This window comes from Phyllopteryx taeniolatus, chromosome 4 (assembly GCF_024500385.1).
Source record: "Phyllopteryx taeniolatus isolate TA_2022b chromosome 4, UOR_Ptae_1.2, whole genome shotgun sequence".
NCBI classification, from domain to species: domain Eukaryota; kingdom Metazoa; phylum Chordata; class Actinopteri; order Syngnathiformes; family Syngnathidae; genus Phyllopteryx; species Phyllopteryx taeniolatus.
The window spans coordinates 7,484,048-7,498,785 of NC_084505.1; the positions used below are offsets into that span (position 1 = coordinate 7,484,048).

Below are 14,738 nucleotides of genomic sequence, written 5' to 3' on the forward strand. Positions count from 1 at the left end.
CTGGGATAGGCTCCAGCACGCCCGCGACCCTAGTGAGGAGAAGCGGCTCAGAAAATGGATGGATGGATGGATGGAATTATTTATACAGTAGGCCTATTTCACATCAGACACTGGCATCAAGTTTGGACATTTTTTCTCAGAGAGTAAAGCATTCACCCACATGGAAAAAAAACAAACATATGAGCTTTGTGGAGTGGAAATTTGGTGCTCTAAAACAAGAGAGTGGCAATGGTTTCGATTCTCTGAAAACCAATTATCGAGTAGAATAGGAAACAATGATCATTTCAGGTCCTGCATGCTGTTTTCCACCATGATTTCCATTTACCTCTCCTTGAGCCATCACCTTATCCTGGTGGAGGGGTTTGTGTGTCCCAAAGATCAGTGGAGCTGAGTTATCTGGGGCTTCATGCCCCTGGTAGGGTCACCAATGGCAAACAGGTACTGGGTGAGGGACCAGACAAACCACGGCTCCCAAAACCCCTATGAAGAATAAATCAAATGGATCCAGGTTTCCCTTGCCCAGACGGGGGTCATTGGGGCCCCCTCTGGAGCCAGGCCTGGAGGTGGGGCTCGAAGTCGAGCGCCTGGTGCCCGGGCCTGCACCCATTAGACCCGGACGCGCACAGCCCAAAATGGTAACGTGGGTCCTCCTTCCCATGGGCTCACGCCCTGTGGGAGGGGCCATAGGGGTCAGGTGCAGTGTGAGCTGGACGGTGGCCAAAGGCTGGGACCTTGGCGATCCGGTCCCCGGCTATAGAAACTCGCTCTAGGGACGTGGAATGTCACCTCTCTGGCAGAGAAGGAGCTGGTGTGTGAGGTTGAGAAGTTCAAACTAGATATAGTTGGCCTCGCCTCCACACACGGCTTGGGCTCTGGTACCAGTCCTCTTGAGAGGGGTTGGACTCTTTTCCACTCTGGAGTTGCCCATGGTGAGAGGCGCCGAGCTGTATGTATACTTATTGGCCTCCGGCTCGGCGCCTGTACGTTGGGGTTCACCTCGGTGGACGAGAGGGTAGCCTCACTCCGCCTTCAGGTGGAGGACGGGTTCTGACTGTTGTTTGTATCTATGCACCAAACACCAGTTCAGAGTACCCACCCTTTTTGGAGTCCTTAGAAGCGGTGCTGAAGAGTGCTCCCGCTGGGGACTCCATCGTTCTGCTGGGGGACTTCAATGCTCACGTGGGCAATGACAGTGAGACCTGGAAAGGCGTGATTGGGAGGAATGGCCCCTCCAATCAGAACCCGAGTGGTGTTCTGTTATTGGACTTCTGTGCTCCAAATGGATTGTCCATAACGAACACCAAGTTCAAGCACAAAGGTGTCCACACGTGCACTTGGCACCAGGACACCTTAGGTTTCCGTTGGATGATCGGTTGTGTCATCGGTTGTGTCATCAGACTTACGGCCGCATGTCTTAGAAACTCGGGTGAAGAGAGGGGCGGAGCTGTCAATTGTTCTCCACCTAGGTGGTGAGTTGGCTCCGATGGTGGGGGAAGATGCCGGTCTGACCTGGCAGGCCCAAACGTATTGTGAGGGTCTGCTGGGAACATCTGGCAGAATCCCCTGTCAACTCCCACCTCGGGGGAGATTGAGTCCGAGTGGACCATGTTCCGCGCCTCTATTGTCCAGCTGTGGCCGTAAGGTAGTCAGTGCCTGCCGTGGCGGCAATCCCCGAACCCATTGGTGTACACCAGCGGTGAGGGATGCAGTCAAGCTGAAGAAGGAGTCCTCTCGGGCCTTTTTGGCCTGTGGGACTCCTGAGGCAGCTGATGGGTACCGGCTGGCCAAGCGGAATGCAGCTTTGGTGAGGCAAAAACTCGGGTGTGGGAGGAGTTTGGTGAGGCCATGGAGAACGACTTCCGGATGGCTTCGAGGAAATTCTGGCCCACCATCCGGCGTCTCAGGAGGGGGAAGCAGTGCACCATCAACACTGTGTATAGTGGGGATGGGGCGCTGCTGACCTCGACTTGGGACGTTGTGAGTCGGTGAGGAGAATACTTCGAAGACCTCCTCAATTCTACCGACACACCTTCCCATGAGAAAGCAGAGTCTGGGGTCTCTAAGGTGGGCTCTTCCATCTCTGGGGTTGAGGTCACCAGGGTGGTCAAAAAGCTCCTCGGTGGCAAGGCCCCGGGGGTGGATGAGATTCGGAGTTCCTAAAAGCTCTGGATGTGGTAGGGCTGTCGTGGTTGAAACGCCTCTGCAACATCGCGTGGACATCGGGGACAGTGCCTCTGGATTGGCAGACTGGGGTGGTGGTCCCCCTTTTTAAGAAGGGGGACCGGAGGGTGTGTTTCAACTACAGGGGTATCACACTCCTCAGCCTCCCTGGTAAGGTCTATTCAGGGGTGCTGGAGAGGAGGATCCGGCGGAAAGTTGAATCAGATTCAGGAGGAGCAGTGTGGTTTTCGTCCTGGCGGTGGAACAGTGCACCAGCTCTTCATCCTTGGCAGGGTCCTGGAGGGTGCAAGGGAGTTTGCCCAACCAGTCTACATGTGTTTTGTTGACTTGGAAAAGGCGTTCGACCATCCGTGTCCCTCGTGGAGTCCGGTGGGGGGTGCTTCGGGAGTATGGGGTACCGAACTGCCTGATACGGGCTGTTCGGTCCCTGTACGACCGGTGTCAGAGTTTGGTCCACATTGCCGGCAGTAAGTCGGACTCGTTTCCGGTGAGGTTTGGACTCCGCCAAGGCTGCCCTTTGTCACCGATTCTGTTCATAACTTTTATGGACAGAATTTCTAGGCGTAGCCGAGGTGTAGAGGGGGTCCAGTTAGGTGGCTTCAGTATTGCATCGTTGCTTTTTGCAGATGATGTGGTTCTGTTGGCTTCATCAGGCCGTGATCTCCAACTCTCACTGGAGCGGTTCGCAGCCGAGTGCAAAGCGGCTGCGATGAGAATCAGCACCTCTAAATCTGAGACCATAGTACTCAGTCGGAAAAGGGTGGAGTGCCCTCCCCAGGTCGGGGATGAGATCCTTCCCCAAGTGGAGGAGTTCAAATATCTTGGGGTCTTCTTCACGAGTGAGGGAAGAATGAATCGGGAGATTGACGGGGAGATCGGTGCAGCGTCTGCAGTGATGCGGACTTTGTATCGGTCCGTTGTGGTGAAGTAGAAGCTAAGCTGAAAGATGAAGCTCTCTATTTACCGGTCGATCTACATTCCTACCCTCACCTATGGTCACGAGCTGTGGGTCGTGACCGAAAGAACAAGATCCCGGATACAAGTGGCCAAAATCAGTTTCCTCCACAGGGTGTCTGCAGTCTCCCTTAGAGATAGGTTGAAAAGCTCAGTGATCTGGGAGGGACTCAACATCCCACACCTGATTCCTGCCGGATTCCTCTTGGTGGTGACTCACCCTCACATAAGTCTAGTTGGGGAGTTGGCAGAATAACTGCAGTCAGCGATTGTCGAAGTGGCAAGGAAGATTTGGCCGGGCCTAGCCCGTTTTGACTTGCCTCACACCCTCGTGGTGAGGAGTGGGGCTTTTTGGCTGGGAGATAGTATCTTCGGCGGAGCAGGAAACAAGAGAGAGAGAACAAAAGGCTTCGGTCTTTTGTACCAAGAAAAAGGGGAGTTGCCCCTAAAGGCCAGATCGGGAAGGACAGACCACACACCTGATATTGAATTTCACTCTAGAATTATCTGTGGTCTAAAACCAGTGGATCTAAAATAAGAAATCAATTCCCAGCTTTTGCATTGTCTCACACACCATGGCTAATCTATGCAATGAATGTTTCAACCTTATTTGGTGGCTAAGAACACTGTGATGTAACATTTTCGTGTTATCTGAGGTCAACAGTCATTAGTGACATTGGTATCCTGATATACACTGGGAGCATTCGTGCAAAGTTCCGTAAAATATCAAAACAGGCATTTAACGCGGTAAAACTGTGATAGTAATTTCAAGCTTGCAGTGTCTCTTAAAGGCCAGCGCGTGTTGCCTGTGCTGCACCAATGATCCAAGATGGGCCATTGTACTTCCTTCGAGTTCCTGCGGAGGCCTGTGAGTACTTGTTCCATTTGTGGCCTGTCTAACTAATAAATCCATTGTTGTCAATGGTCCCGAACTTTCACATTTGAAAAGAGGGTTTTGCAAACTCTTGGTCATTAGATCAGTCCGCAGAAAATGGTCTTTCCTGGAAAAAAACAGTCAGAATGCCTGGGGGAGGACTCTTGACCAGTTTATGGCCCAGGTGACATAAACCAGATTTCCTGCGTCTTGTCCTGCGTCTCGTTGAGGGTCAGAAGGCAGGAATGCAAAGGTTATCAGCTTGTGGGGGTGCCGTCGACACGTGTTTCATAGGGCGTATTCACTACATAGTCATTGAAGTGGACAACCATCCGTCGCCAACGCAGTCAAGTAGTCAGTACAGTACAGAGGTGGGTAATAATGTGTTTCATTTACTCCGTTACATTTACTCAAGTAACATTTTCCATAAACTGTACAGACTGTACAGAGTACTTTAAATGCACCATACTTTTTACTTTTACTTGAGTATTTATGTGAAGAAGGATCGAGACTTTTATTCCGTTACAATGATCGACATGCTATTCGCTACTTTTATTTATTAATTCTTGCATTTGCGCGTCTATTTTCAGACTCCATCTTCGACTTCCGCATAGGGTGCCCAATCTAACATGATCACTAATGTCATTTGATTCCAATTCACCAATCAGACATCACAAGGCAGTCACATGACTGCGTACATAGCCTTCGTGAGCCAATCAAAATGACTCATTTGGGGGGAAAAAAACAGCCCCGCGACTGTTTATTTTACAGACTCCAAAAAACAACAGTTTTATCATGCAGGTCTTAAATTGTGGCTGCCCAAACTTGGATATTTCAGCCCACTTCTAACTTGAGAAAAAACATTGCGGTCAGTTGCAGATGTTTCTATCGTTGTTTTGGCAGTGGATACAACAAAATTAGCACTATCCCTATGGTGTCGCACAAACAATCAATAAGTCTGTTCAGCAAACAGCTTCTTCATGAAGTCATTTGAGCAAATCAAGCAAATAATGTTTCTGGAGGGCCCAATGTATGTGTTGTTGGTTTTTGGGCAGTTAAAAATTTAAACGGTGGCAGGTGTGTGTCGACTCCCATATATATATATTTTTTTTTCATTTTTAAAAATTTGATATATTTGATATTTGATGTTCATGCTCGCCTGTACATTTACAGATATTGTGATGAGAGTATTCCAATTACCGTGTTTCACGACCATAAGGCGCGCCATATTAAAAGGCGCAGTCTCAGTTACGGGGCCTATTTCTGTATTTAACACATACATAAGGCGCACCGTATTATTGGGCGCAGGCATGGTAAAACATACGCTAGCTTAAAACATACAGTAGCATGCATGCACGCTAAAAAGCCAGTGGGCGCAAAACTGAGTTCGGTTGTACTTTATTGAAGTATTTAACAATGTACTCACGTTATTTTTTGATCAATCCTCATCCACAAATCCATCAAAGTCCTCATGTTCTTTATCCGAAATGAACAGCTGGGCAAGTTCTCAATCAAACACAGCAGGTTCGCTCTCATACTCGTCGGAGTCAGTCTCGTTGCCATGCGGCTTCTCAGAAATGATGCCGGCTTTTACGAAAGCTCGAACAACAGTGCAAGCAGACACGTTAGCCCAAGCATCCACAATCCATTCACAAATTGTGGCGTAACTCCCCCGGCGCTGCCTACTTGTCTTAGTAAAGCTGTGTTCGCCATCTGTCATCCATGGCTCCCACGCCGCTCACTTCACTTTGAACGCCCTGTTTACACAGATGTCCAGCGGTTCGTGAAGCCTCCCGGAATGATAGCAAGCTTACTCACTTGCTGCAGATGCCAGAGTTATTGCACACAGCCGAATGGTGACTTGAGACGGAACTCCCGACTGTTAATCCAAGCCTCGCCTTGTTTCCGCGTTTTGTTTTTCTTTTTATTCCACGGAAACTCAGCTTCGTCTTCTTGACTTGGCGAAGCTCATTTTCCTGCTTCCGCCACTTGCGAACCATGTATTCGTTGATCTTGAATTCTCTCGCGGCTGTTCGATTCCCATCTTCCTCCGCGTAAGTGATTGCTTGCAGTTTAAACTGTGCTTCGTAAGCGTGTCTCTTCTCGGTGCCATTTTTGGGGGTCCTTAGCCAAACCGATGTTGTTTTGCACAATGCACACCCCGGCGCTATATACCTACTGGGGGCGTGGCTTTAGCGTCCTCCTTCACGCACCCTTGCCCCTTTACGTCCGCATGCTGTCCTCACCGACGTCCGCTTCTCCTCTGTATAAGCAGCGTGTCGGCAGGAAATGCTCCCATTCAGTCAAACGGTCAAAAAAAAGCTAAAAAATAAAATTAAATAAAAAAATTTAAAAAAGACAAGCGGAGCGCTCATCACACAACAACATTTCTAGATGTTGGAACTCGGTGCACACATAAGGCGCGCCGCATTATAAGGCGCTCCATCCATTTCGGAGAAAATTTAAGACTTTTAAGTGGACAAAGCAACATCAGAATTTTTGTTTGCACTTCAATGCCTCTGAGTCTAGGGTGGTGGAGTAATCACAATTCTGTATCAAACTGCTTTTAATGAAATGTGTAAACACGTTTGACAGAGCACTTCATTTGACCCCTGGAGAATAAACAAGGCCTATAACCAACCGCTGTCCTTTTTTTGGTGACAATAGAGCAGATGTGCAGCCAGCCTACTGAGTCTTTAAAGCACACTTGTATTACACATATGAATAGCTGGTCTGGAAAAAAATACACTTGAAAGCTGAGCCAGTGTGCCTTTTATTACATATTTCATTAACAATCCCCTGTGTTTAATTAGAGCACATCCCCCACACTTGAGATATGCCTGTCATTGGCTTAAGTCCAAGCCATTCACATGAGGTCGACAGAGTGTGCTTCATTTAGTCTCGCGTCTCAATGTGCAATGAGACATGCGAGACAGAGGTTCACCACTGACTCATAAGTTGAAGACCCTGAGCACGATACAGGATCCAAAATGGATGGGTTGATGTCAGGTTGGTCAATTGTGAGTCTAAAATTAAATTAGAATGAATAATCACTTTAGGATAGCTTTGTCCTTTTTATTTCCTGTTTAGGGCCATGGGGAGCTGGAGCATATCCCAGGTGACGTCAGGCGAAAGGCAGACTTCACATTGAGTGGTCCCCAGTCACTCATCGGACACATATAGAAAGAAATCCAATCACACTCACATTCACCCCATCACTGAGTGCGAATTGAACCCAGGTGCCCTGCACCGGTAATCTAGCAGCAATTGTCCATTTGAAGCAACATCATAGAATTTTAGATAATTTTAGATAGGTTAAAGTTGTGTTGAAAGGCTGCATGGTAGTTTGAATTTCTAGCAACCCTCTCTATGCTGTTGTTGAACAGTTTTTATTTTATTTTAAAAAGCACTCAAACAAATGAAATAACAGATTTTAGAAACTACTAAATGAGAAGTAACTTTGCAATGTTAAACTAGGTCTTTCAAAGTTAAAGTGTTAACTAATGATTAATCACACCCAAAAAAAAATCCACGGATTTTTCATGTTTTAACTCAGATTAATAACAATTAATAATTTATAATACAAGAATTTATAATAATAATTTATTTTGCCCACACACGCTCCTTTACCATAATGGATGGTAATTTGCATATAGTGCAGCGCTGAACATCAAAGCACAATAAATTTTAAATACCATCTCAAAGCAAAATTTGGTACTATGTGTGGTATATTTAAATCAAAATTCATTTGATTTAAAAAAAATAATCAATTGACAGACCTAATTAAAACATTGCTTAAAGTGTAAAAAAGTATGACAAAAATACAAAAGGATCAAGCAAAAGGTATCAAATAAGAGTAAAACAGAATCAAATACTTTTAAGAATGAATTTTGTTGTGTGTGTGTATAAAATTGTTGAATTAAAAATATTTTATTTCCAAACAAATCCCTCAAAATGTATCAGTTTTTCTACTAATTACAGTACTGTGCTTGGCATCGCTTTTTCTTCTTCTTCTTTTTTAACAAAATCCTTGTAAATTTAAATAATAAACTAATGACAATATCAATCCACTTAGCAATATAGCAAATAGTTTCGTGTATTTTCTTTATAAATTTCTCACGTAGTTGCTTTTATCTAGGCAAGCAAACCTGTAGTCTTCTTCAGTGTGCGCAATGTTGGCCACTCCCTGTGATTATTGTGGCATGTATTCGTTACACCCACCTCCCGCATCGCTTCCATCTCAATATGGCTGGAAGGACTTGCTTTTGATAGTGTCGTGAGGACACCTTCTCTCGTCCACACAAGTGAGTGTCTTTGTTTTTCCATTTTTCATCACAGCATCTTTTATCTATTAGAAAAAAAAATGTTTGGATTCAGTAATTTTAGAATGAAATGCAGAAGCCAATAATTCTACTTAAATATCTATTTTCTCTACTTCTATTTTTTTTTTTTTTTTTATAACAAAATAATTTCTGTCTGTATAAACAGTTTTTAACATTTATACACGAAATATTGCAAGAACTAAATATGTCTGTCAACTACATCGATGTAAAAGTGATTTTTACCTCCATTATAATAATAATAGATAACTGTTGGGTTACACATCACATGACAGTGATAAATCTGATTTTAGAAATCCATAATGGCAGTATTAAAATGTATAGGTCGATTGGGATTAATTTTAGAAAGGATTAAAGGATGAAGAGGTTTACTGAACTGTCATCTACTTCTCTGTAGTGGGACATGAAAGTTTTGTGTCATAATCCTTTATGATTGGAAACAAAGGCACACTGTATAATAATGAGCTTCTAGAAACATATCTTTTTGAATGTGAAATGAAGAGTACTCTCGTTGCGTTCTCTCAAGTGTCACTTTGTCAACACTGCATTGTCCCAGTGGTCTTCATTAAAGTTAATGGTAAGTCAGCTGAAACATCCACATTGCTCCCCACATCATCATTGGCGCTGCAATTAAACAATTCTGTCATGTGTCTCCTGTGCAAGACACTTCACTGCATGGATTGCTGTGAGGGGGGAAAACAACTGCTATGATTCAAATTCCAGAATTTCATCATCTTTTCATCATGACGTACAATGGCGGCACGGTGGACGACTGGTTAGAGCTTCAGCCTCACAGTTCTGAGGACCTGGGTTCAATCCCCGGTCCCACCTGTGTGGAGTTTGCATGTTCTCCCCGTGCCTGTGTGGGTTTTCTCCGGGCACTCCGGTTTCCTCCCACATCCCAAAAACATGCATTAATTGGAGACTCTAAATTGCCCGTAGGTGTGAATGTGAGTGCGAATGGTTGTTTGTATGTGCCCTGTGATTGCCTGGCAACCAGTTCAGGGTGTACCCCGCCTCCTGCCCGATGACAGCTGGGATAGGCTCCAGCACGCCCGCGACCCTAGTGAGGAGAACCGGCGCAGAAAATGGATGGATGGATGATGTACAATTCTTAACATACTGCATTACAGAATCATTTTCACAGTTTTTTTTTTTTTCTATTTTACGGCGCCCTTTTGGATTAGGTTTTGCCATAGTTTTGTCCTAATTTTCTTTTGTGGACGGTTGCCCTTCCTGAATCCAACCCACCCTATTTATCTGATTTTGGGATTGCATCAGCAACAGTTTTGACATAAGACTACAATATTTGACCCTGGCGCTTACAGGGAAAAATACCATGTAAACCAAGATAAATATACAGTAATAAAACAACTCATAGTGTGAGGCTTTTGGCCCAAGCTAAAAAAGATTAATTAAGATATGAATCACAGTCTCCCCTTCAGTTTTCCAGAACCAGAACACGAGGGAAATCATAATCATTCATTCTTTCCTCCCTCCTTTTCATCCATTCCATGTTCCTCTTCGTTTCCTTTTTTTCTATCCTTTCTTTCCTCCTCCCCCTTCCTTCTACTTTTCTCACTCCCTCTTGTGCCTCTTCCCTCCTATGTTCTTTCTTTCCTTCATTCCTCTTTTTCTATGCCTCCTGCCTCCCTTCATGCGATGCACTTTGCATATGTCAGCAGAAAGGTGTAATGTTATGCCATCAGATGCATCGCGCTAGTAGAGATGTCGTTTTTGGGGAAAGTCAGAACAGGCAGGATTCCAATGTCCAGTGGTTTCACAGACAACTAAAATAAGACAAAAGAGTGGTCTTTTCTGAAGAAAGGTGTTTTTGGATATTCTGCGGACTGACGCAAAAAACACCCAGAAAATGACTACAATTAATTCTATGTATATGGTAAAGTAATGTGAAAATTCTTAAACATGCTTAATATTATTATTTTAGTTTTTGAAAATTCCATAAAACAGAGCATTCTCGTAAAAGGTCCATGGCCCACAACCGGTCTTTAGTTTAGGTTGTATGGAAGTTCCCTTGATCACAGATCCAATGCAGTTCATCCATTAGCTAACACATAGACAGGAAAAAAATTCATTACAAATATTAAAATTTAATCGGACTATGCTTACAGTGTGAGAAGAAAGCAAAAGACGGAGTTAAACTTAAAATATAAAAAAGCACCTCAATGCAAGTACAGTAGTTCCTCGTTTATTGCGGGGGTTGCGTACCATAAGCCCCCATGATTGACAGAAATCTGCAAATGAGCGACCACATATTTATCTTATTTATATACATTCTAAAGATTGATACGGAATACCAATACAACATATGAATGTGAGGCGCAGGTACTATTTTTGTCCACTTTGGGTCACCATCCTCGCATTCTACAGCGTAGTATCTGTGACATTGAATGTGTGTTGCCTTAAAAGGTAGGGCAACACACTGTTGAGTGACATCAGAGTAAGCCAATGAGAGCCTAGAGTTGGCCGTGTTTTCTTACCATTTGTTCAATGAAGTGTTGACAGTGCACTGGCAGCCGTGTCTATCCTTGACCACCTGTGGAGGGATTCAAATTTGTTCTAACTAGCAGTGGTAGGCTATATTAGACATACTGTACTTTTTTCATGGTGTTTTTTTTCATATTTTTGTTGTAATAAATTTGAAAATATGGTCAATTTTCAGGCGGCACGGTGGCCGACTGGTTAGAGCGTCAGCCTCACAGTTCTGAGGTGCGGGGTTCAATCCCCGTCCCCGCCTGTGTGGAGTTTGCATGTTCTCCCCGTGCCTGCGTGGGTTTTCTCCGGGCACTCCGGTTTCCTCCCACATCCCAAAAACATGCATTAATTGGAGACTCTAAATTGCCCGTAGGCATGACTGTGAGTGCGAATGGTTGTTAGTTTCTATGTGCCCTGCGATTGGCTGGCAACCAGTTCAGGGTGTACCCCGCCTCCTGCCCGATGACAGCTGGTATAGGCTCCAGCACGCCCGCGACCCTAGTGAGGAGAAGTGGCTCAGAAAATGGATGGATGGATGGTCAATTTTCATGCAGATTTACTAACTTTAAAAAGGATTTTAAAGCACACTGGGTGGCTGCCATATTTGTCGGACACCTGACTGGATAACCCAGAACATGATGCCACATATGGAAGAAACAGCACAATTAGCATTGATAATGCCGACGCAAATGCTTCTATCGTTGATCCTGAAAGAATTAGGCTGCATCGTTTCAAACCAACACGACCGAATAGTAATTTTGCACTGATAATTTGCCGATCCAATCATGACATCGATTGGATTCACAATTTAGACATCACAGCTGCCACAATCTTGTTTACTGCAGGGATGTTCCACGCTGGGTGGCACGGTGGACGACTGGTTAGAGCGTCAGCCTCACAGTTCTGAGGACCCGGGTTCAATCCCCGGCCCCGCCTGTGTGGAGTTTGCATGTTCTCCCCGCGCCTGCGTGGGTTTTCTCCGGGCACTCTGGTTTCCTCCCACATCCCAAAAACATGCATTAATTGGAGACTCTAAATTGCCCGTAGGCATGAATGTGAGTGCAAATGGTTGTTTGTTTCTATGTGCCCTGCGATTGGCTGGCAACCAGTTCAGGGTGTACCCCGCCTCCTGCCCGATGATAGCTGGGATAGGCTCCAGCATGCCCGCGACCCTACTGAGGAGAAGCGGCTCAGAAAATGGATGGATGGATGGATGTTCCGCACTGCCGTTGCGTATGTTTGATTCCGAAAGCTACTTTATTTTTAGCCCTGTCGCGAGTCTTTTGACGTAGTTGCTACACGATGGCGAATATATTTTGTTTAGTTAAGGCGACAAATTTAATGAGGCACCTGTATAAGGAACAAGGAACACAAGGATGAGCATGCCGAGTTGAAGACGTTCAGCGTGGAAAAACAAAAGCGGACAACAAAATGGCCGCTAAAACAAACAGTACCTGTCCATATAGCAGTATCAGTGAGAAAGTAACACGGAAGCCACGCTAGTAGCTTTATGGTGTGTTGGATAAATATTCTCCCTTTCTCTCTCGTAGATCTGCCGCCTTGGCGTGGCCCCACCTCTCCAGCGGTGGCTCCTTTTCCGCTTTATGGTATCCATGGCAACTCATTGGAGGGTCGCGGGGGTCGCATCCTAAGCAGAATTCCCTCTCCCCAGCTACTTATTGTTACATTTTCACTGTCTTATATGACAACCCCATATCAGTGGTGTCATTGATAGTCTGCGTGTTTTGACAGGTTGAACAAGAAGATGGACAACAGTAGCTTTGAAGACGCCGCTAACACAACACTGGACTCCTGCAGCAGCATATTGAGGAACCAGGCGTTTCGTTTTGTCCTGTACGGCTTCTTCTTTGTTGGAATCATCTGCACAGTGGTGGGCAACTTCCTGGTGGTCTTGTCGATTTCCTACTTTAAACAGCTGCAGTCGCCCACAAACTCCTTCCTCATGTCCCTAGCTGTGGCCGACTGCCTCGTGGGTCTGGTCGTAATGCCTTACAGTATGATCCGGACAGTGGAAGGGTGCTGGTACTTTGGCTCCCTCTTTTGTCAGCTTCACTCCAGCTTAGATGTCATGCTTTGTACGGCTTCCATATTACATCTGAGTTGCATCGCCTTTGACCGCTACTATGCTGTCTGCAACCCGCTAGTTTATTATTTAAAAATGTCCCAAGGTCGAGTTGCTTTCCTCATTGTCACCTGTTGGGCTGTTCCCATGCTTATTTCCTTCGTTCCGATAACTCTAGACCTCCATATTGCTGGTGTTCACATCCTGCTCCCTCAAGACGTATGTGTTTTCTTAGTCAATCGCATATACGCCGTCATGGCTTCCTTGATAGCCTTCTACTTGCCCATGGCTATCATGCTGGTCGCCTACTGGAAGATATTCAAAGCAGCCAGACGGCAGGCAAGGCAGATCAGTGCCATGGAAAGCCAGATGGCCGCTGGAGTGGGAAAAGACTCGAGCAAAAAGAAAAAGCACCGCAACACCATGAAGAGAGAGCAAAAGGCAGCGAAAACCTTGGGCATCATCATGGGAGTCTTCCTCATATTCTGGATGCCATTTTTTACTCTCAATATTGTGGACCCCTTTATTGATTACAGCACAGAAGTGATCATCTGGGACATATTTTTATGGCTGGGATATATCAACTCATCACTAAATCCTTTCTTGTACGGTTTCTTTAATCGTTCCTTTCGTAAGGCATTCCTCATGTTCATTGGCTGTAGGGTATGCCAACCTGGAATCTCCTCTGGGATGGAACTATCACACACCCGGAAAGAAGCAAATGACCGTGCCGATAAATAATAAAATGCTTTCGTGGTGTTTTGGAACTGGTCCTTGAGAGCTGAGCCATTTCAACCTTCATGACTGCACTTGGGTCTACCTACCCCCCGGGATCACTTGCTGTAGTCTTGTGGGATTATTATTATGATTTTTTTTTATTTTTATGAAAAAGGTAAATCACTTAGTGTATTCGTCTTCTTCCTACCGCAGAAACTATATCTTACTGTCTGATTGGCTGATGCAAGATCAAATTAACTGTAAAATACATTTTTAGAAAGCAAAGCATCCTGCACATTGTTCTCATTGCATATTTACGAAATGCAATTTAAAGGATTAATTTGAACTAATTAAAATTGAACACTGGAAAAATAGCATTTGTTACCTTTCCCTGCTTCCTAAAAGCATGTCGTCGTCGTGCCCAGGGACACGACAACGACATGTCCTTGGGCGGGGATGCGAATCGGTGACTCTTACCCTGTGCGCCGATGGTTCCAAAACAGCACTATAAGGTATAGTGTAGGCATCGAAATAGCAGTTAATATTAAGGACAACCACTAATTTCTTCAAATATTCCAATTACAATGTTCCAATATTGTCCTTTTTTTGTCTCTTATATTGTGTGCCTTTGGAAGATATTGGCACCAATGCCCAACATGTTGAAAATGTTACATTAGACCCCAAGCCAATTACTTAAAAAAAAAGTTTTCTCTGTGTTAAATTGGATTTCTGAATTTATTAGTATCTGTTTACAGTAGCAGCCACACATTCTACATTGCTCCTTAAATAGCATAATGAGAATGGGAAATAGAATTAAGAAGATATAAGCAAGTGATGACAAGGCAATGAGAGAGCAAAAAGCATTCGCACACAAAACACATTGACTCCAAATTACATGTCTGTATTGTAAATTAATTGAAAATGTACAATCAAAACTGAAATGGTTGTTTGCTTGATGACCTGATCAAATTATTTCCAAAGAGTGTATCATTATGTAAATGAGTAGAGTTTCACATTTATAATTGTGACAAGGATGATCAAGTCCAAAGATTAATCAATTCACATAATGGTTGGAAATTAGTCTGTCTTTATT

At 44.6% G+C, this 14,738-nt stretch overlaps 1 protein-coding gene across 2 annotated transcripts; it reads left to right on the forward strand.

Moving 5' to 3' along the window:
• The first annotated feature begins 8,237 nt into the window (after window positions 1-8,237).
• On the forward strand, window positions 8,238-13,683 carry LOC133477475 (5-hydroxytryptamine receptor 4). 2 transcript variants are annotated; one of them, XM_061772268.1, is made up of 2 exons: window positions 8,238-8,313; window positions 12,598-13,683. In XM_061772268.1, exon 2 carries the CDS (start codon window positions 12,611-12,613, stop codon window positions 13,667-13,669), a length of 1,059 nt encoding a protein of 352 aa, XP_061628252.1. In that variant the 5' UTR covers window positions 8,238-8,313; window positions 12,598-12,610; the 3' UTR covers window positions 13,670-13,683. The 2 variants fall into 2 exon arrangements, with proteins under 2 accessions (XP_061628252.1, XP_061628251.1); XM_061772267.1 differs by having other exon boundaries at window positions 8,249-8,313; window positions 12,396-13,683.
• The last annotated feature ends 1,055 nt before the right edge of the window (window positions 13,684-14,738 follow it).